Source organism: Microcebus murinus, chromosome 18, assembly GCF_040939455.1.
Source record: "Microcebus murinus isolate Inina chromosome 18, M.murinus_Inina_mat1.0, whole genome shotgun sequence".
Taxonomy (NCBI): Eukaryota; Metazoa; Chordata; class Mammalia; order Primates; family Cheirogaleidae; genus Microcebus; species Microcebus murinus.
Window position 1 is genome coordinate 36,995,913 of NC_134121.1, and position 21,263 is coordinate 37,017,175.

Genomic DNA, 21,263 nt, shown 5'->3' on the forward strand with positions numbered 1-21,263 from the left:
AACAGGCACTAATGTTACTCTTGATTTTACCAAAAGAGAAAGGGTAGGAAAAGTCTTGCAAGGGCATGGCAGTAATTAATTCTGAAATTTCCTGGCTACAATAATCTGCTCATGCATGGAGCTGGGGAGGAAGGGGTTTAGAGCAGCGGAGGCTCCATCACACCAGAAACCTCAAGAACTGGAGTCCTGGACTTTCCTCTGTCCTTCCTTGCCTCTACCTGGCTGTGTGGCCTTGGGTTGAGAACTTTACCCTCTGCCTCTGTGGTCTTAATTTCATGTATGTGTTTAGATCAGGTGAGCTCCATGGTGGCTTCTCTTTCTGAAAGGCTATTAATTTATGGCTGACTTAAATCAGCAATCCAGCAGCAAATGTACTTAGACACCCCTTTAGGAGTAGAGCAAATGAGAGGCACAGCTGAACACGGGAGCCTGTTTTTCAGTTATTCCTCAATTGGCTGAGCATGCGGCTAGAATCAGAGACATAGGCCTTGATAGTGAAGTGGGACTATAAAACCCCCCAACTGTGTGTCATAAAGAATTCCATGTCCAATAAAAGGGAAGGCAGATGTTCGCATAAAGTTTTTGCTGTTTGTGTTTTTGTTGGAGGGGGGGACTTTTGGGGTATGACGTTTATTAGTCAGGCACGGCGGCAGCTGCCCACCCATCTTGCCACATAACAGCAGTCTTACAATCCAGTTACGGGCTTGGGATTAGTTTTGTTAGTGATTTTCATGGGAGTAGATGAAATGCAGCGTGCACCAGCTGTGTAACTACGTTTGTTACACAGCTGTCTTCCAGGGAAGGCACTGCCCCCGCCAGACATCATGGATGTCTTGATTGTCAAAGACATTATTGTCACACACAGTTTTAAGGGTAAAAGTCATTAGTTTCCTATTACTGCTGTAACAAATGATCTCAGATGAGTGGTTTAAAATAACATTTATTATTTACGTTTCTGGAGGTCAGTAGTCCAAAATGACTCTCATGGGGTTAAAATCATGGTATCAGAAGGCCAGTATTTCTTCTGGAGGCTCTAGGTGGGGAACCCGTTGTCTTAAGTCTTCCAGCTTGCAGAGACCACCTGCATTCCTTGGTTTGTGCCCCTTTCTCCATTTTCAGAGTTAGCAGTTATGTTCTCTGCTCTCTGACCTCTGTTTCCATGTTTGTCTTTTCTCTGTGTCTCTGACCCTCCTACCTTTTCTCGTATAAAGACTCTTATAATTACATCGGCCCACCCAGATAATCCTGGATAATCTCCCCATCTCAAGATGCTTCGCTTAATCACATCTGCAAAACACCTTTTCCCATGTAAAATAGGATATTCCCAGGTTCAGAGGATGAGGATGTGGACATCTTTGTCAGGGAGCCATTATTCAGCCTGCCACAGGGGCCATAGAGACCGACCAAGGTCCAGAGGGTATGTGACTTATTTAAGGTCACATGGCTCACTTGTGGCAGTGCCATGACCATAACCCTGGCACCCTCACATTTGCCACTTTTATGTGCATCACTGACAAAGAGCATTCCCCAAATCAGGCTTTATTTTTTATAATACATTTGACATGACTAAAGAATAAGTATATATATTAAGTCAGTGTTTTTTTTAAAAAAAAAGCAATTTAAAGAAGACAGAAGTTTATACTTTTTAATGTACATTCATTATGCAAAAACTTTCTTAAATATTATAGTTTTGCTAGGACAGGGTACCTTCTAAACATGTTAAATAACTTATAGAGATAACATATTCTGAGCAAGGATAAGAAATGAGTGTCAAAAGAGCACATGTACAAGTGTAAATGTTCTATATTTTTTCCTACTCATCATTGTCCTCTTCCTCCCTCTGTAACTCTGGCCATTGCTGCCACCTTGAAAATCATTAATGGCTAGAAAGCCAATTCAAACTTCTTAAAGGGAAGAGAGCCACCGAAGGTTTATGGCATAGATTAAACCAGATTAGGTATTTGTCATATTTTACAATGAGGCTCATCTTATTTTGATGTGGAAGTGTTTGTCTTGGAATTCAAGAAACTCGTTTTTAGTTCTCCTCCCACTTACGCTACAGTTGCCCGTGACAAATAAGAAGGTCATAGAATTTTCTATTTAGATGAGACTTGATGTACCATCTAGCCCAATTCTTCTCCTGAATTACGGGTGTCTTACAGTGTATCTTTGACAAGTATCTGCCAAACCCCTCTCTTGCCTCAGTTTTCTCCATCTATGTTATGGGCACAGGGATGATGGCTGCTGTAAATTAAAGGTTGCATTAAATTTGAGTTTAATTAAATTTGAATTCCAGAGAGGACATTTAAGAGAGCTGTGACTTGATCACTAGGCTTATCTTCTCCAGGAATGACTCCCTGACTCCACGCTACTAGAACAGAGTTGGGTGCCCCTCATGTCTCATGACATATATATAGTCTTCTAACATGCTCGACTTCATCTCACCTTCCTGGTGTGTGAGTTGTTCTTGTGCTTTTCTGCTTTCCTCGAGATCTAACCTAACCCAGGCCAGGACACAAGACAGGAGTCACTGCATGTACTGTGGGTGGATGAATGAATGAATGACCATATAGTCTCAAGGTCATATGAAAGACACATGGATTCAGGGCCTCAGTGAAAATACTGCAAAGGGCAGGAAGATTGAAGGTATAGTTTCTGGTCTTCACGGACATAAAATCTGGAGGTTGGTTCTCCCCCAGCTTGCCTTGATAACTTGCTTAAATAGAAGGAAATAGGACCGGAAATTGCCAGAGAAATTTCCTCTAATAGATGTTTTAATGTGACACTGAAAATGAGTAGACAGTTTCCTCTGGATGTTTGCACTCAGCACTCGATGTCATTTTTTCTGCCTATCCAGTGAGCACATTCCTCAGCTGCTGGTACATCAGGTTAACGACACAGTGCTGCACTAAACAAAGACAAATCAAGTTGCTAAGCTCCTGTCTGGCATTGATTGGTGGTCATAAAAATAATTCCCTCAGTTTGGTCTTGACAACCCACAGAAAAACACCTTGAATATGTTGAATGATACCGTATTTGAATAGCTTCGAGTCCCTTCTAAGTAGGACAAGGTTGGTTTTCACATCATTCTTGCCAGATAGGAGAGCAGCAGAACATCAACTCAGGAATTGCTAAATATGAGTATTTGGTGTATCTCAGACGTACTGCAAAGATGATGAGGCTTAAAAGATGATGTTAGCATTAAAGCAGTAATGCCGACAGCACTCAGCAAAGAGGCCACAGGGCCTGAAACAAGAAAATCTGACCATAGACGATCATGAATGCAGGACTTAGAGAAATTGACCAGGATGTAGGCCAGGAAAGCACCATAGCAACACACCCAAGGATCTCCACGGGTAGAAACGTGGTGGTTCTCTTTGATTTTACCACTTTTGTACGTGGCTCTTTTTACTTTGCTTCCCCAACTTCTACCCAGCCTAATTCTACAATTTTTTTTTTTTGTTTCTAGTTCCTTCTTTCTGGGGATTGGTGAACTCAGCCTGGAACCTTTGCTCTGTGGGGAAGCGGCAGTCGCCAGTCAACATAGAGACCAGCCACATGATCTTCGACCCCTTTCTGACGCCCCTTCGCATCAACACCGGGGGAAGGAAGGTAAGCCACTGTGTCGCGTCCATCCTGAGTTGGGGACCGGGCAGTGCTGCTTCTGAATCTTCAGCCTCAAGGCTGAAGCTCTGTGATGAGTTTGTCTTTCTACCTAGTATTCCCACAGACCTCAGACCTACTGGCAACAAATATATGTCTAAATTGTGCTTTTTCTCCCTAGCTCGTCAAATTCTCATGCTTCTTAATTACTCTGTACCCTCTGAGGGTTGCCTGGGTTCCTAAGCCTTGGTATCCCAGGAAGGATAATAGAAAACATAGCTGCCACCCCTGTATATCATGCTGGGAAAATCCTTCCTCCCAGACACTGTTTTGCTAGGCCTTCTTTTAACCTCAACAAAGTGAGAGAAAATAATTAACAAAAGTAAAATCAGACCTTTATCATCCTAGGAGGAAAAACAAACAAAAATCACCTTACATGATATATAACAAAATCAATAATTAATCTTCCTAGAGGTGTCTTGCTGGTTAAGAATCCTAGCTGCTGCCCAGAAATGCTGAGCTGTGCATTGGGATTTCCCCTCTAAATCCCTCCTTCCCTCTCCACCCCCCCCCCTCCAGGATGAGCTCCTCCTTAATTTGTGGAAGGGCATCATGCCCATAGGGTCTCCTCATCACTGGAATCTAGCAATTTCTTTTGCTGGTTCATGTCTATTTGGCTACATTTTACTGTTGAGTAGGTTGTCAAAGGGAGAAAAAAAATTGCACATGCAGAAAATTGTGTTTGAAGGTGATTTAGCTGTTGTGAACTCAAGAGAAATGGAAAATCATTTGTGTGCAAAAAATTGGGGTTAAAACTATAGCAACTTTTGTTACTGCTGGCAGCTGATTCTCCAGGGCTGGGCTCATTGGGCTTTGCTCTCTCTTTATGTGGTCTGTTCACCATACGTAGCACAAAGATTATAAGTTAATTTTTCCCCTTTTGATATATTAGAATATATTTTCTCCTACCATGTAACTGTCACAAATTAAAAACAACTAATGATCAACAAAAAATTGTTAGTGACTTTGACTCAGGTCCCAAGGTGGGATTCAAGAGGCATTGCATGTGATTGCAGTCATTTCGTTCTTATAGTATTTGTGTGCTATTTTAAATATGACTTAAGAAGCATTATTGTGGAAAGGTCCTATGTAGGTCATTTGTTTTATTGTTCTGGTTCTATAGAAAACTAAGCTGCCCTAATTACCATTTGTAGTTTTACTTTTATAAATCCTAAGAGGAACTTGCCGTGGCTTCCATGCACACCTCTCTCTAGAAAGGTGAATCATGTATTTAAAGGCATGAACACTTGTGAGTTCACTGGTCAGTATTTAAGAAGGAATCTTGGAGTTTTGACTTAGTATTCCATCATCCTTTCTTTCTTGGAGAGGGTACTGGAGGGGATAATTGCATTCTAAGCAAAGGAAAAAGCACTGGAGAAGAAAAAAAAAGGAAAAACCTAAAAGCCCAAGACAGAATGAGGTTTGGTACCTGAGTCCCAGAAATCACCTGAAAGGTGGCCAGCAGGGCTAAAGCACCGAGGCTGAAGATGGGGTGGCAGGGGCAGGAGGGTGGCAAGGACAGCAGAGGACAGATCCTGAGGCAGTGTTACGGAACTGGATCTTTCCCCAAGAATTAGAGCAAGCGTTTGAAGGGTCTTACAAGTGGAATGGAAAAGGTGGCAAACCACTAACACAACAGTGGATATATACATTTCACTTTCCATTCTTTAACCTTTTAATGGAAAATGTTGATGTGAAAGAAAAAAAAAAGTCAAAACAGCTTCTCCCTAAAAAGTTATTGAAAAAGAAGGGGCTACGAGATAGTCTGGTGTTAAAAGTCACTCATATGTTATGATTTTGGGTTTCTTGTTTGGGCTTTTTGATTTTTATTTTTTGGACAAGTGATCTTTCCAATTCAGTAAAATATACCTGATCCAAATCAATTTTCAGATGCATTGGAGTTTAGAATTTTAGAAACATTTACTTTTGATGATGTAAATATTTATATCTGGCTTGATTTCTGCTGTCAGCAGTTTGAAGAGCTAAAATCTGTCTGATGGTTCACTCTTTGTGTTTGTGAAAAATGGAAAATAAGATATGGATGGTAGTAAGATAAACTAACCTGTGATGAAATGCCCAAACTTGACAGATAATAGCTAAGTCATGTTTGCAGTCTTTTTGAAGGTGATGTTCAATGAGTTGGAGACTTGTTTTATAAGTGAAGATTCAAATCACTACTCTGGATTTAGTTTTACCTTAAAGAAATATCCTACAAAAGGTTTAAAAAAACTACCTTGTAAGACTAGGAGGTTTTGTAGAATTTGGGAAAGCTGCCACATTTTGAAGTCTGAGATCAGCTGGATATTAGTAAGTTAAATGCACCCAGTAACTATATGTTTTATGTCACATTTTTATCCATGAGCATTATTCCTTCTGGCATTTAAATGTGTCTTATACACAAAATGACGACACTCTGCTGCAGCTCCTGACTGGTGTTACTGCTTTTGTTTTAACATATTTGATCTGACATTGTGCTCAGATGATGGAACAAGGACTTTCCTTAGCACAAACTAGGGCTAAAATTCAACCTCAGCACAAGAATAACACGGGATACTAACAGTTAGATGAGAATCAAATGCATTGTGTCTTGGATATAATAGAGAATATTTATTTTTATTTAAAAATGACATTTATCTTCTAAATTGCTTGTTTTCAATGGTAGTTTTTAAAGTAATATTTGTTATTTGTTTTCTTGGCTAGAAAAACAAACAAATATTTACCTAACTATCCATTTGTGACATATAGGACTACCTGAGGACAAAATCCAAAATACATGTTGATTGCCCCTAATCCAAAAATCTGAAATCCAAAATGCTCCAAAATCTAAAACTTTTTAAGTACCAACATGATGCCACGACTAGAAAATTTCACACTCAAGTGACATGTGAAAGTTAAAATGCAGTCAAAACTTTGTTTCATGCACAGAAGTATTAAAAATATTATATAAAATTACCCTCAGGCTATGTATATAAGGTATATATGAAACAAATGAATGTTATGTTTAAACTTGGGTCTACTCTGCAAGATATTTTATTATATATATGCAAATATCAAAATATGATAAAATCCCAAATCTGAAATGCTTCTGGTCCCAAACATTTTGAATAAGGGATACTCAACCTGTGATACTCAACCTATAGTTGTGTTTTTACAGATTATACTTCCTTAAGGTTGGGTTGCATGTAGATATAAGAATACTAACTTGGAACCCATTTCCCACCCATGCCCCCATTAAACTTAACTTCCAATTGCTAAATAGTTTGGAGCTAATTAATCCATTCTAGGTAAAGCTACTAAATCAACTCAAGAATAAAAAGGGGGCAGGGAGATAATTCTTTCTTCATAGCTTCAGATTAAAGTCTCTCTATATATGGGAAGTTGAGTTATGATTTAAATGGAGTTTTACACCGAGTTAAATCTCACTCTTTTTAAAATTGAGATTCTTGTTAGTCATTGAACTTGCACAAATTCACAAACATTTTGACTTCCCTTGTCTTTTTACTGAGACCAAAGTGAGTATGTGCAATGTGTTTGTGTCTTAATTTGAATGTGCTGTTTACATAAGTAAGCTGCTTGGTAATTTGAAAATAAAAATATAAAGTGAGAAGGTTACCCTAGAATGAAATACAGGTAACCTCACTTGATCATTCTGGGGTATAGATATTTGGCTGGAACATTTGATACAGATTGGTGCTAGAAGACTGAGTTAAGAATGAGTTTAACTTTCACAGAGGAGATACAGCTCTCTAGAATCCCTAGAACCTGTAGATGTACTTTTTGACATGATCTTACATGTCAAAAAGTAACCTAAAGATGTGAATAAATATGGGATCTTAAAATGGGAAGGTTATCCTGGATTAGCCAGCTAGATCCACTGTTAATCATAAAGTCCTTAAAAGATGAAGACAGAAGCCAAAGAGTTAGAGTCAGAGAAAGGAGACACGAGGATGGAAACAGAAGTCAGAGACATGCCAGGCCATATGCCCACAAGGCAAAGAAACACATTCTACCCTATAGCCTCCAGAAGGAACGCAGCCCTGCTGAAATCTAGACTTTAGCCCAACAAAACTGATGTAGGATTTCTGACTTGCTAAATGTAAGATAATAAACTTGAGTTGACTTGAGCTACTAACTTGGTGGTCATTTGTTGCGGTAGCAAAAGGAAACTAATATAATAGATGTGAACTTAAATATGTCAGTGGCTTACTAACCACCCTCAACCAACAAATTATTGTTAACATTTTTTGGTGTCTTCATAAAATTATAGCCTAAAATATCCTTTTTCTTGTACAATGAGGGGAAAAATCAAAATGAATCTAACCACAAATTCATAGCAGCTTATATTTGTGACAATCCCTCTGACCTCAGCTCCCGGCACTTCCTGTCCTGTGCCTCAGTCTAAGTTCCTCCACCACTCCCTTGGTGTTCTCTCATTGTTTCTAGGAATTCTAAACTACTAATATTTCCTTTAGATGGGTCTTGTGTTTGGTCTCTGCTGCATAATATTTAACAGACTTTTTCTTTCTTTTACCATTTTAAAGTTTAGGATTCAGTGACATTAAGAACATTTACAATCTTGCACAACAACCACCACAATCCATTTTTGTAACTTTTTTATCATCCCCAAATAGAAATTTTATATCCATTAAACACTAACTCCCCATTTCCACTTAGCCTAGCCTCTGGTAACCTCTGTCCTGCATTCTTTATCAATTTGCTGTCTCCAGTAACTCATAGAAATGGAATCATATATTTGTCCTTTTTTGTCTGGCTTATTTTACTTAGCATAATGTTTTCAAGGTCCATTCATAGTGTAGCAGGTGTTAGAATTTCATTCTTTTTAAGGCTGAATGTACATACCACATTTTGGGTTGTTTCTACCTTTGGCTATTGTGTATAATGCCACTATGAACATTGATGTGCAATTATCTGTTTGAGTCCCTGCTTTTAATTCTTCTGAGTATATAGGAGTGGAATTGCTGGGTCCTGTGATAATTCTATGTTTAACTTTTTGAGGAACTGCCATACAGTTTTTCCACAGTGGCTACACCATGTTACATTCCCCCCAGCAATACCCAAAGATCCTAATTTCTCCACATCTTCACCAGCACTTGTTTTTTTATGTATTTTTATTTTTTTTTATAACAGCCATCCTAATGGTTTTGAAGTGGTATCTCATTATAGTTTGAATTTGCATTTCTCGAATGACTGGACAGACTTTTAAAGACATTCATTATAAGTTTTGGGGATACAGCCAGTCCCTGGCACAGAGAGGATGGAAGCTCTACAGGCGTCCTCAAACTACGTACAGCCCGCGGGCCACATGCGGGTGTTTTTGCCCGTTTGTGTTTTTACTTCAAAATAAGATATGTGCAGTGTGCATAGGAATTTGTTCATGGTTTTTTTTAAAACTATAGTCTGGCCCTCCAATGGTCTGAGGGACAGTGAACTGGCCCCCTGTTTATAAAGTTTGAGGACCCCTGATCTAGGATCTGAAACCTCCTAGGAGGTAGCAGGTGATAGAAATAGTTGACCTCAGGCTAGTGACTTAGTCAGGGATAGAAGAAGTAAAAATGAGAGAAGACTGAACTTCAGCAGACCATGGACTCACCTCAATTGTTTTAAAGAAGCAGTCTTTCTCCTATCTCTTCAGGTTTCTTTTTTGAAATTTTACTTAGTAGAGGGCAAGAGTACAGGTTCTCAGGAAAAGGCCCTGGTGTCCCTACCTACTGTGGTCCTCAGTTTCCTTTTGGCTTCTAAATACCTGGAGCTTGTTATCAGGGAGTCTCAGCAGGAGACATGGAACACTTGTGAGTTGTCAGGAATTTAATAGATAATTTGTAACCACCCCAGTCCTGAAGGGGGATGGGGGGCTGGGGTGGCTACCAGAGCCCAGAGCCGAAGAGCTGTGCAGAGGATCACCTCACCTCCAGTGAGGGAAGCAGCACATGCAGTGCACAGACAGGGGATGGAACAAAGAGCCCTCGCCCCCTTCTGCCAGGCTTCCGTTGGAAAGAAGTCAGTTACCAAGGGAGCCTGTTGATTCAGTCTACATAAGCCAGCCTCCCAGCCACTAAGCAAGGTAAAGATGGACCTGAAGGGACTAACGGAAGACATCCAACACAAAGGAATGGGTGTGTCTCCATGACCATTTCCACATTCCCCATGAATAAATACAAGGTAATAAAGCTCATCATGACCTACACAATCAAGCACCAACGCTTCAGCCTGGCATTCCCAACCCTTGCAATACAGCCCCAAACTCCTTGCCAGAGACTTATCCCTTTTATACTTTGTGTACACCTTTTGCTCTCAGTGAGATTATAAATTTTTTATACGACTTTTTCTTTTTTTAACTGAATGTATCTCATCTTTCCCTGTGGTCTGTGCTTTGGCCAGAATATACCTTTTACCCCATATGCCTTGGGACTCCCGATCCTCGCCTTTCTATTATTCAACGTCTGTGGCACCAATGCTATCTCTTCCATGAAACTAGTAGTGATCTCTTTAGCTGACTGTGAAATCTCTCCTTATTTGGCTTCTTAAGTACCTTACTTACATTTCTTTTAGGACCTGAAGTTTGGCCTATAATATTACTTTCTTTGTAAGGAGGAGTAAGACTACTATACCACAGATATTACCCCGTAGATTAAGAGCTCCTTATGCTAAATATGCATTCATATTCTCATTTTATATCGCTGTGGAGTTACCTCTGATAGTGCTGGTTGATTTGAATTGAACCAAGATTATCTTTGGTTACCAAGCAAAGGGTTTATGAGGAATTCATCAAAAGTTGCAATGACTCAAGGTGTGGGAAAAATGTGAGAAGCCCCATGGTGAAAAATAACTTTGCTATCAATAGAATCTGTCACGAAAACTAATCTTCCGCTATTGTACTTTTTCTGAGATATTAAAATAAGTTTAAAAAATAAGGAATATGAATTAGTTTGGTATTTAAAATCTTATCACGTCTCTATTTTTAGATTTTCCCCATAAACCTGATTGTGACATCTAATTGACCATAATTAATCATTCACAGTATGTCTACATTGCTGTGTTCTGAAACCTTTTATGTTGGAGGCATTTATGTTCCTTCAGAAAAATTTATGATATATTTGGGGAGAAAATATAGATACACAGAAGTTAAATGGTAGTAACTGATTTAAATAATAATTTGAGATAATAGTGGAATAGATATTAGGGAAGCAGTGAAATGATTAATTAGCAAATCGATCATTTTGGCATTAATTGTTAATAGGGGTAAGAAGTTGGGTTGGTCAAACCAGACTTTATGGAGGTGCTTGAATATGAACTAGCATGAAAAGGGTAGTAGAATGAAATATAGTTTGCAGAGTCTTTAAATGTCAGATGACTGGCTCCATGTGTGGAAGGTTGAAATAAAGGTAAGGATAGATCCATTTTGTCATCTAAATATGTTGCATGGTGCTGATTTTTATTGGATAACTGATGTTAAGTTTTCATAGATAAGTATTCTTACCCATTAAAAACTCATTAGCTGTCTTTAAGCACCATGAGTCTTTTTACACTGAAACTCTGATATGGAAATGGTATGTATAATTTTATGTATACTTGTGGGGTATAGTAGATCTTTAAGAGGTGCTTAAGAAGTAGTTGCAATTCTTACTCATCTGTATTTCGTAATTCGATAAATGTCTTGATGTGCCATATTGATAGTATCTTTCTCAAAAGAAAGCAATGGGGTCTGTTTATTTGGCTCTAATTCTAACCAACAAGGAACAGCTTAGTGATGTTGAATGGGCAGTAACTCTGGGAAAAAGTAGATGTGTTATCTTAAAAATTATGGTAGTCAAGGTAAAAAAATATATATATACTAGGCATTGTCAGGCATGGATATGAACATTTCAAAAGCAGCTCTTTACCCTAGTTAAAATAGGTATGATCTCATTGCCTCATTAAAGATGACTCCAGTGGATTGGGAAGCTCTTAAAAATGAAATTATGCTAATACAATTACAAATGATGAGACCAAAAAAGGAACTGGTTGGAGCTAAAGATCTGGATGTGGCTGCACTGGGAGTTTTGCGAAAAATAATGTTGTCAAATGCCAGGTAGAGAAAGGGCTCACAGCCAAGGAGGACAAAAGGAGAAATGACTTGTAAATGGTTTCAGAGAGAATTAGGTTCAGAACAAGTTGAGACTTCCAGAAAATGAGAAGGGCTTTTAAAAGTTATGGTTAGAGGGAGTAGAATGAGTAAGACAATGTAGACCTCTACTTAGGGAGGATAGATGTCCCCAAGTGACCTGGGGACATGGTAGAACTGGGGACAAGTAAGAACTGGGTTTGAACTTTAGATTCTCCACCTGCCAGCCATATCCGAGAGGCTTAACCTCTTTAAGCTCCGGTTGCCTCCTTTGTAAAGGGGACATCATCATACTACCTACCTTGTAGGGTGGTTGTGGAAGGAATGATATAAGAAAATGCACTTATTGGATAGATTATAAGTTATCAGGCCCATGACTGGCAGAGAAGCACACATTCAATAATTGTTAGATACCATTGCAGGTGTTGTTTTTGCTGTTGGCAAGAAAACACGACTTAACTCCCACTTGAATTTCTCTGTCAAAGAAACTAATGTTCACATTAGAATTGATAGCACATGTGCCTGTAGGTGAAGTTATTTCACTTCTTTGGATGACATAATCAGAGTTCAGAGCCACCCTGCAGTACCCCTAACCCAAGAGGTTGAAATTCAGTAGGCACAAAGTAAAGCTGTCCTCTCAAACATATATGTATACAAAATTTCACACATTCAGGTTGGGCAAGATGTGCTGTAAGAACACTATATGTCAGAAAGTAGAGGAAGTTAATGGATAATGTGCTCGGTATGAGTAAATAGCGCAGGGGAGATGCTGAGAGATGAATTCAGCCTAATTACATAGCACATAAGGTACTATATCCATGACAAGTGAGACCATTGGCGTGGAATATCCTTCACTGGGAAGACTGTGTCTGGCATAATGAGTCAGTTCCCTTAAGACTGACTGTAATATTAACTAATGGAAAGACATTAACAAAAATAAAGTACAGAAGAAGAAGGACAAAATAATGGCAAGAATATAAATGTCCTATATTCAATATCTATCTATATGAAAGGAAAATATTTTAAGGAGTCATTACAGCTGCCTTCTAACTGGACCTTTCCTGTGCAGCCTTAGACACAGAGAACTGGCCCTGGTGTTTGGAAGTGGCTTAGACCAGACTTCAATTCAGAATAGAAATTTGAACTATGTGAAAATTGAATGACCTTCCTCTGTTTCATCGAGACCGCCTGGCACAAAAAGAGCTCTGGTGAGCACTGAGGGCTATTTGTGATTTGATAACACACTCAGGTATCAGATGAGAGCTTTTTCTTAACCTGTGAACTCTCTTCCAACCTGGAAATCCTTTGATTCTGCACAAGCAATGGTCAGAGAGGACACGTGGAGTATACTTGCTTGAGGCTGACTCCAGGATGAGGATTTAAACCCTTCTGCAGGAAAACACCCTTGAAAGCACCAGTATTGGCTTGGGAGAAACTTGCATTGTCCTCTCCTCCACAACCTCTATCAAAATTAGTCCTTAAAGTTTTGGATCCAGCACTCTTTCTACTTTAGGATATTATATTTTGCTCTGAGTAGCTAGAGTAGAGGATTCAGGTGAAAATGAATGTTGTAAGAAAGGATTTTGATTAAAGATAAAGAAATGAGGCCAAGGTAATTGTATCCATACTCAGAGCAGATCTTTTTATAGGGGGTGGAAGGGTTCAGTGCATAGCGATAAAAAGTGATGAAAAAATAAAATGCAAAAGACTAAGATGCTGAATTCTAAGTCGGGCAATATTAATAGATTCAGCGCAAGTCATTCCGTTATGGGTATCAGGTTCTCACGCAGCCTTGGCCAGCTCAGATCTGGGCTGAGGGTTGCCCCCAACTGTCTTGGCAGTTCCTTGTAATGTTTTCTTCTTGACATCATCCAGAAGATCAATGTAGAGTCATTAGGCAAGTCTCCTAAGGAAACACCTGGTTGTTGGCTTTAGCATTAATATTTCGTGAATGTATCTAATTCATTCTCGTTCTGCACTCCTGTGGTATTAGAAAAGACTTTGCTTTCCTTTCCTGCTTCTTGTTCCTTTATTTCTCTATCCTTCTCCTCTTTTTCCTCCATTTCTCCATCTCTCTTACCTACTTTCTCAGCCTTTTCTCCCCTCCTCAGTCTTCCTCTGCAATCTCCTCCCTCCCTTTCATCTTTTCCCCACACCTCTTTCATCCCCTTTTCCTCCCGCCCTCCTTTCTCCCAGTCCTGTGTATGTAGGGCCAGGGAACTCTGTATCAGACTAGAACATTTTAACTAAACATAGAAAGATTGACAGTTGTGTCAACCTAGTGATAATACTTAAATGAGAGAAAATTCAAGTTATCCCAGAACCGAACATAATTTATATAAGAAAATATGGAAGGATTAACTTGAGATGCTTTAATAACTTTACAGGCAGATGAGCTCCTAAAAAGGAAGAATGTCCTCCAGGAATCTCCTGAGTTACAAATCCATCACATTGTACCACTTTAGTCTTCTGGCTACATGATCCCGCAGATAAAACTAATAGGCACTTTACAAATTAACTATCATCTTAAAAATTGACAACAAAATGGGTTATTCACACACACTGCTTCCAGCTCAGTTCTCTTACTGTCCATCTGGACATGAGGGAGAAGAGGAGAAGGAGAAAAGGAAAACCCATGACATAATTTTTATGGACTTCTTTCCAGCAAGCTTCATTTCTCATGCAGTCTAGGACAAGTGGTTACATCACAGTCAAGAAGATAAGATTGGTGGAGCAGCACCTAGGCAACACACAGTCACATTCCCAGGAGAAGTTTTTGATTGCTATATTAAAAAGCTGGTATCAGTTGTGTGTTCTCTCCAAGAAGGCTCTGAAATTGGCACTCTACTCGTTGTAAGCCTGATCATTTGACTGGATAAACCAGCCAAACTGCCATACATGAACTCTAGAGACTTTGAATCCTTAAAGAGATATTAGTGACATTATTCACAATATTCCCTAGAAACCAGGTATCTTTGGTCTGAAAATAAAAATAATAGTTTCTCTGCCACCTCAGAAAAAAAAAACAATGAGCTAGATTCTGTTTGAAGCAATTAAGAAAATGCTCACTCTCTTCTAAGCTCTCTTTCTGAAACAAAAGAATTAGCTTAAAACTGAAAAACTGGAATAAAAAATACATTTTGGGGAATATATACAGCATAAACAGTTGAACATCTGAGCATCTGTCAGACTTAATTTTTCCTATGAAAATTTAATGTCATATAGATACAACTCTATTAATGCTACATGAAAGTTAGATAACTAAACTAATCTATCCCTTTCTAGTATCTCATATTTTTAACATCTTAAAATATAGTTCTAATCCCTTGCTCTGTAATATGCTAGAGCCAAGATCCAAACTGCAAATAATGTTAAGATTAGCTGTTCAACCTAATACTGTTTCTCTTGTGCAGTAAACCCAGTGTCTATTTGTAAGGTAAAGGTTATTTTGTTAATGTTATCCTTGCCCACCTAATATTCTAAACAGATTCATTTCCTGTTTTTACTTAGATCTTTATTAGAGATACTTAATATGATGTTATTCCCCTCTGGCCCTTACTCCTGAAACTCACATGCTCTAGCCCATATACAAGATATTTACATATGATATCATATGATGAATCATGAGCTCATTTTCACCAACAGGTGAAAATATACATACCCAGTCAGTTTGGTGTGTCATATTCAATGGAAATCTATCAAACCAGCATCATCTCACTTGCCTGAAAATGTTTTCTGCCACTTTTCTATCAAAAGTAGTCTCCACCTCTAAGGAGCAGAAATTTTTCTTCATTTGCATTTCCCTCTGAAATGTTCTGAAAATATTTTTTTTTTTATTTGAGAAAAAGCCACTCTTCTTTCCTTTTTTAGCCAAGTAGCTATTTTCACTAATTTCTCAATATAAGCGAAATGCATCACTTGGGCTATGATGAAGAAAATGAATACACATTGTGTGTAGTATGTTGCTATTTCATGCTTAGTTACTAGTTAGCTTTGAATATAGAAGTCTTTGCTGACTCTTGAGTTATTTATTCTGAGTTTGGAAAATTCAGATAGGAGAAGATTTTGGCAAAATTATCAGTTCAAAATAAGTGTTACATCACCCTTCCATAGTCTGATGCTCTCTAAGAGCAGATTTAGAGTCTGAGATGGGAAGTCTTATATATACACAGTTTCCTGAAGAAGTATTCTCAGATAAAAGCTGCAAGAAAATTGGGAAGTAAACTAAGGAGAGAAGTTTGGCAAAGATGAGTTCACCCGGAGTCCAGCCATAGGGACCTCTTGAGCATGAGTCATCCCACAGTGCTGTCATCCTCCCCTGGTGACTAGGGAGCCAGCCTTTAGTACCTTCTAAAGGGGTATAACCTCCTCGGCATTCCCAGGCAAGGTGTCTCTTGTACAGTGGGGTCCTGAAGAAGTCCACTTACAGTGGTCTTCAAGAGTCTATCGTACATCTCTCTGCCCACCTCTGCATTGGGTGCCACAAGTTGGTGACTTGAAATTCACCGTGGTAAAAGTGTTTATACAGCAGAAATCTGCAAATGCTACACATCAGGGCATTCGTGCATCCCCACCCCCCAGAGAGCTGGATGATACAGATTTACCAGCACACCACTGCTCTTAGAGGTCAAGGGCAGTTCCCAGAAGAAGGGTGAGTTGATTGCAGCCAACACCCATAGAAGCTGGGGGACCTGTCCACTGGCCTAGAGGAGGGGATCCAGGCGGATTACCAACAACTATTGTAGCTGGTATTGAAAAGAAAGTTATAAATTTGTTACAAATATTCATATTGGGAATGACTCCAGTGACCACTGTTTAGCCTCCTAAAGAATGATCTGACTGAACTGCCCATGCCCTGTATTTTACCCTCCCCAAGCCCAGTTGCCACGACCTGCTTCCCAAAGTTGGGGCAGCATAATTATATGGAACTCTGACTTTTCTTACCTTAATCCTGATTCCTCTTTTAATACATCCTCTCTCCTTGCCTCCTACAACACTGTATTCCTTCTAATGACACCTTTGCGACAGCAAGATTGGCACCTAGGTATGGCTTTTGCCCAATGCCTTGGCAGTCACAAAGCAATGTCTTCAACTTTTTTATCCGTTTACGTTTCCACTACTCCAGAACCTGGGTGGTCCTGAACTTATTTCAAAACCTCAGTACCACCATTCATCCCCAGCTTCTTGTAAACAATACTACATTTCCAGCAGCATAGCATGAAACATTGTAAATACATGCTGTCAACATGTTCAAAAGTCCAAAGAGAGGAAATAGAGAAGAGCTTTTAGGTTTTTCCAAGTAAGTGATCCTGATTTTACACATTGCTTTTTCATTTTAAAAAATCTGAAAAGGAGAACAGTTTTGGAGTCAGCTTTTTTATTATTGCACAGTTTCTGAATCTAAAAGGTAAGACTTTTAAAAAAAACAATCTGAATAGGAGTGGGGATATAGCCCTGTGCCAGGCAGTTTTGAGTCCATGCTGTTTAATCAATTCGACGTATTACTAGCATATTCCTCAAGAGTGTAATATACGACAACTGCCAAGCTTTCCTTTTGCGATTACAAAAAGGACAGATACTGGAGTGAGCTGTATTTCTGCACTGCAGGGATATAAAAAATGAACTGCTGAAAACGGCCCAGGAGGAATGAATAGCAGTAAGACATCAATGTCATCTGTAAACTGATTTGTGATGAATTTCCAAAAGGCTTAATGGTATGATGCTATGATATATAGGGGCTTCCTGAAAGTTAATAACTGTACGTTATCCACTTGGAAGAATGTAATGGGGAAAAGTGAGTGGTCACAGATAATATATAAATAAGTGACTTTAATAATATTGTCAGACTGTTCTGTGTGTTCTGTGTCATTGCCCCCATGCTTAGAAATATAGAATTAAAAGGATTCTGAAGACATGAGAAATTCACATGTTACCTATTACACATTTAGGGAGGTCTTTTATTTGCTTTTCAATAGATTGGGACCAATATAACGGAAGGGGAGAGAATTAATATATATGCAAGTGTTGATCACCTTTCAGAGGTGAATTAATAACAGAGTTCTCTGATGGAGACATTTCAGTGGAAGCAACAAAATCCATTTGGACAAATTGTCCATGCCAGTTACCATGTGGTCTGATATTTCCTATGTGGATTGTGTTCCTGAAACACCAGCAGATATGAGGCATAGGATCTTGCATACGGATGTCCCCTTTCAATCTCCAGCCTGGGTTACTTTTGGCCACTAAGTTTTATGCCTGTGTCAGATAGCATCTGGTTAGGAGATGCATGATGTACAGAAAGCAGTCAATAAATGTTTCTTGGATAAAATAACAAACAGATGAATAAAAAACTGCCCCAAGATCTTAGAATTATAAATAGATGAGAAAAGAGAAAGGAACTAAATATACTGAGTACCTACTATATCCATTGGTACATACATATTTTATCTCATTTAACTCCCCAAACAACCTGAGATGTCAGTTTTACAGACCAGGAAACAGAAATGTACAGTTGTTAAATAATTTACCCAGAGTTGTAGAGATAACAAGAAAGAGAGCTGAAATTTAACCTTAGGTTGTCTGATTCCAAAACTGCTTTCCTTTCCAGAATCTTGCACAGAATTTTGAAGCCAAAGACAGGGGAGAGATATTTTCTGTCTATATCAAGGACTTAGGAAGAAGAAAGAGTGGGGTTAGAGGAATCTTGACCTTCAGCCAATTTCCTTCTCTCTGCCATGTTTTGAGAGAATGAGGGAAGGCGGACGCCCTGATCTCACCATGTTTCAACCTGTTAATTGCATCTCTGCAGCTTGTTTGTTTTGGCTCTAGCACCACACATATTTTATTCTTGTGGGTGGTGCTTTAGGTCTGCTTTGTTATCTGGCTGTCTCGCTTGTCCCTGGCAAGGTGGCGGAGCATGTACTAAATGTCATTTCTGAATGGGTAGTTAATTTTTTTATACCCTTCATCAAAAAAGTGCTACATAAAATGCCCAAGATAGTTACTATCATCACTGCACCAGTGCTGACAGCTACAGAGTCCAGGGAAAACACACAGTCTTAATTTCGAGGACACGGTAGGTAAGCTTTCTCTCCGTATGGAGGGTGGTGGTACTTTCTTTGTCCCCTCTGTGATCTCTGTTTTCTGCTCTGTCTCTCTTACTATGTGATGAGGATGGATCCTGGTGTTTTTTGCAGCTGGGATATTCCCCCAACCCCCAAGAACATGAACTGTACTTTGGAAACTCCAGTAGGCACATTTCCAATTTCTGCAGGACTCAGAGTGGATGAGGAATAATGTTTAAAGTCATGTGCCTCAAAGGACTGGCCCATGCAAATGGCCTATCCCTGTTTCTCCTAGGCAGTCATCCTTTAAGTCGTTTCATATTATGTGCATAATTTAACAGGGACAGAGCTGACACATCCCTGCCATTCATTTCTCAGTCTGCCTTCAGTTCTCTGTGGATAATCACGATAATGGATGGAAATTTTAGATTTGTTCTTCTCCTAGTCAAGTATTAAGACTGACAGAAATTCAAGGGTGACCCCCAGTTCCCAAGTCACAACAGGAATAGAACAAGTAGAATCAGAAGCTTGCAATAGCGATGGTATTTGGCTCAACATCCCCACCAAAGACCACTGCTGCCAGCTTGGTCCAGCCTCCCAGGCTCCTCCCTTCTGCACAGTCTTGGGTGGCACATGTTTCCTTGGAGGCTGGTACCTGGGGAAGTGGGTTACTCTGGCTTCTCTCACTCAGCAGCACTCGACTCTTGCAAGCAGGACCAAACATGACACTGTCACTCCCATCTCGGCAGTGGTATATCTCCAAAGCAGGTAAAGACCTTTATACCAAGCCTGAGAGGTCTGACCTTGAAGGTCCATCTGTCTTGAGTTTCTCAGAAGATAGCATGGCTTTCCCAATGTCATGGGAGCCTATGACACAAAGTTTACAACAAGATTCCTAGGGACTTTCTTGGAAGCCATTGAGCGACTGCACCGGTGGGACTCAGAAGTTCTCAGTTGCCAATAAAAGGATTCCTCATGCTGGGGATATGTCTGTAGACTTCTACATCACAAGTACTTCTCTCTGCCCCCAGTTCCTCTACTGGTGTGTTTCCTCTTCCTGCTTTTCTAGAGATTCTCACTGTCAGTTGGAAAGTTTCTTTTGCTGTTTTCTGAGAGTGCCCTGAAAACTGTATGTAAATGTGTTTCAGAGGCTAGAATCAATACTCTTGTGATTCTAGAGGATATGCAAATTAAGCTCATACATAACTCCCTGTGCATAGGAAAGAAATTCCACTCCCACTATCCTGCCTGTTGGGAGGAAGCCTTTGTAAATAGATGTCTACCACTGTGCCCCTTAGCTTGCACCTTTCCTCAGCTATAAAGAGTGAGCAAGGCCATTGGGTTGGGATTTTCCTCCCTCAACTGAGGGGCAGATTCCTAGCACAGATGGGTGAGCTGCCTACAGAAATTTTTTTTTCTAATGCCATTAACGTGAATGCAGCATTATTAGAATGGACTTTGAGTTTTAGATGGCTATTTTATCCTTTTGTTACCAAGGCTTTTCAAAAGATAAAATATACATTATACTGCATGGAGTATATGAAAGTTCAGTAAAATATGATAATGTTGCTTCACATGCTGTTCTCTTGGGTATGATATCAGGAAAATGTTTTCCTCCGACAGCTTCTTATAATGGATGAAAATATTCCCTTTCATTGCATACATAGTGCAAGGTTTGAGGCATATTATTGGAGTCAGGTAATCTGCCTCTGAAATACTGGTATTTGAAAAGCAAATTTAAGGCTTAGGACATTTTCACTTTATGATCATTGACACTGATGTTAGTAAACTCTTTCTCTAGCTATGAAGAAGAGAAATGGCAGGCAAGGTTGTTTTTGTTTTTTTTTACACTTGCCATTTGCTTTGTAGTGACTGCACCATATGGAGGAGAGTAAATAAACTATGAAGGTGGCAGGATGCATGGAATAAATGAATGCACTTGGACTCCATTGGTCCTTCAAGCTAGTTACTTCACCTCCTTGGGCCTGCTTCCTAATCCATTAATATAAACTTCAGTTAATATTTAAAAATTGTAATAAAGATCACAGCTTATTGGAATGCTCCCATTTCTGTGCCTAGCACATAGCGTTTCCACAATTTAATTTTAATTTAGTAAGGAAATAGCTGACCCTGGAAATTATGTCAACAGAGGCTGCCCAGGTAATAATATGCTTGTGATTTGAAGTTAATGTTATTTATGCCATCAGTATAACTGTGCTTTTTAGTCTACAAAAGAGGTAACTGTGCTATAATACATATAACATGGTGAAATACATGCTAGACTTAGAGGCTTTATAAGGTATATGCTTTGTAATATCTGTACTTCTTAGTCTCATGAACTACAGTAATTTATGTAAATTACTCATGTAATTTACTCCTGTGATTATAATCTGGCATATATTTAACCACATCTA

At 39.2% G+C, this 21,263-nt stretch overlaps 1 protein-coding gene across 1 annotated transcript in view; it reads left to right on the plus strand.

Annotated features, from left to right (window-relative positions):
• The window catches only part of CA10 (carbonic anhydrase 10), a 464,685-nt gene that overhangs the window by 194,666 nt on the left and 248,756 nt on the right, over positions 1-21,263 (plus strand). Inside the window, exon 4 of the mRNA XM_020280899.2 lies at positions 3,470-3,612. Coding sequence (XP_020136488.1) covers positions 3,470-3,612 — 143 coding nt within the window. The remainder of the gene's footprint in view (positions 1-3,469; positions 3,613-21,263) is intronic.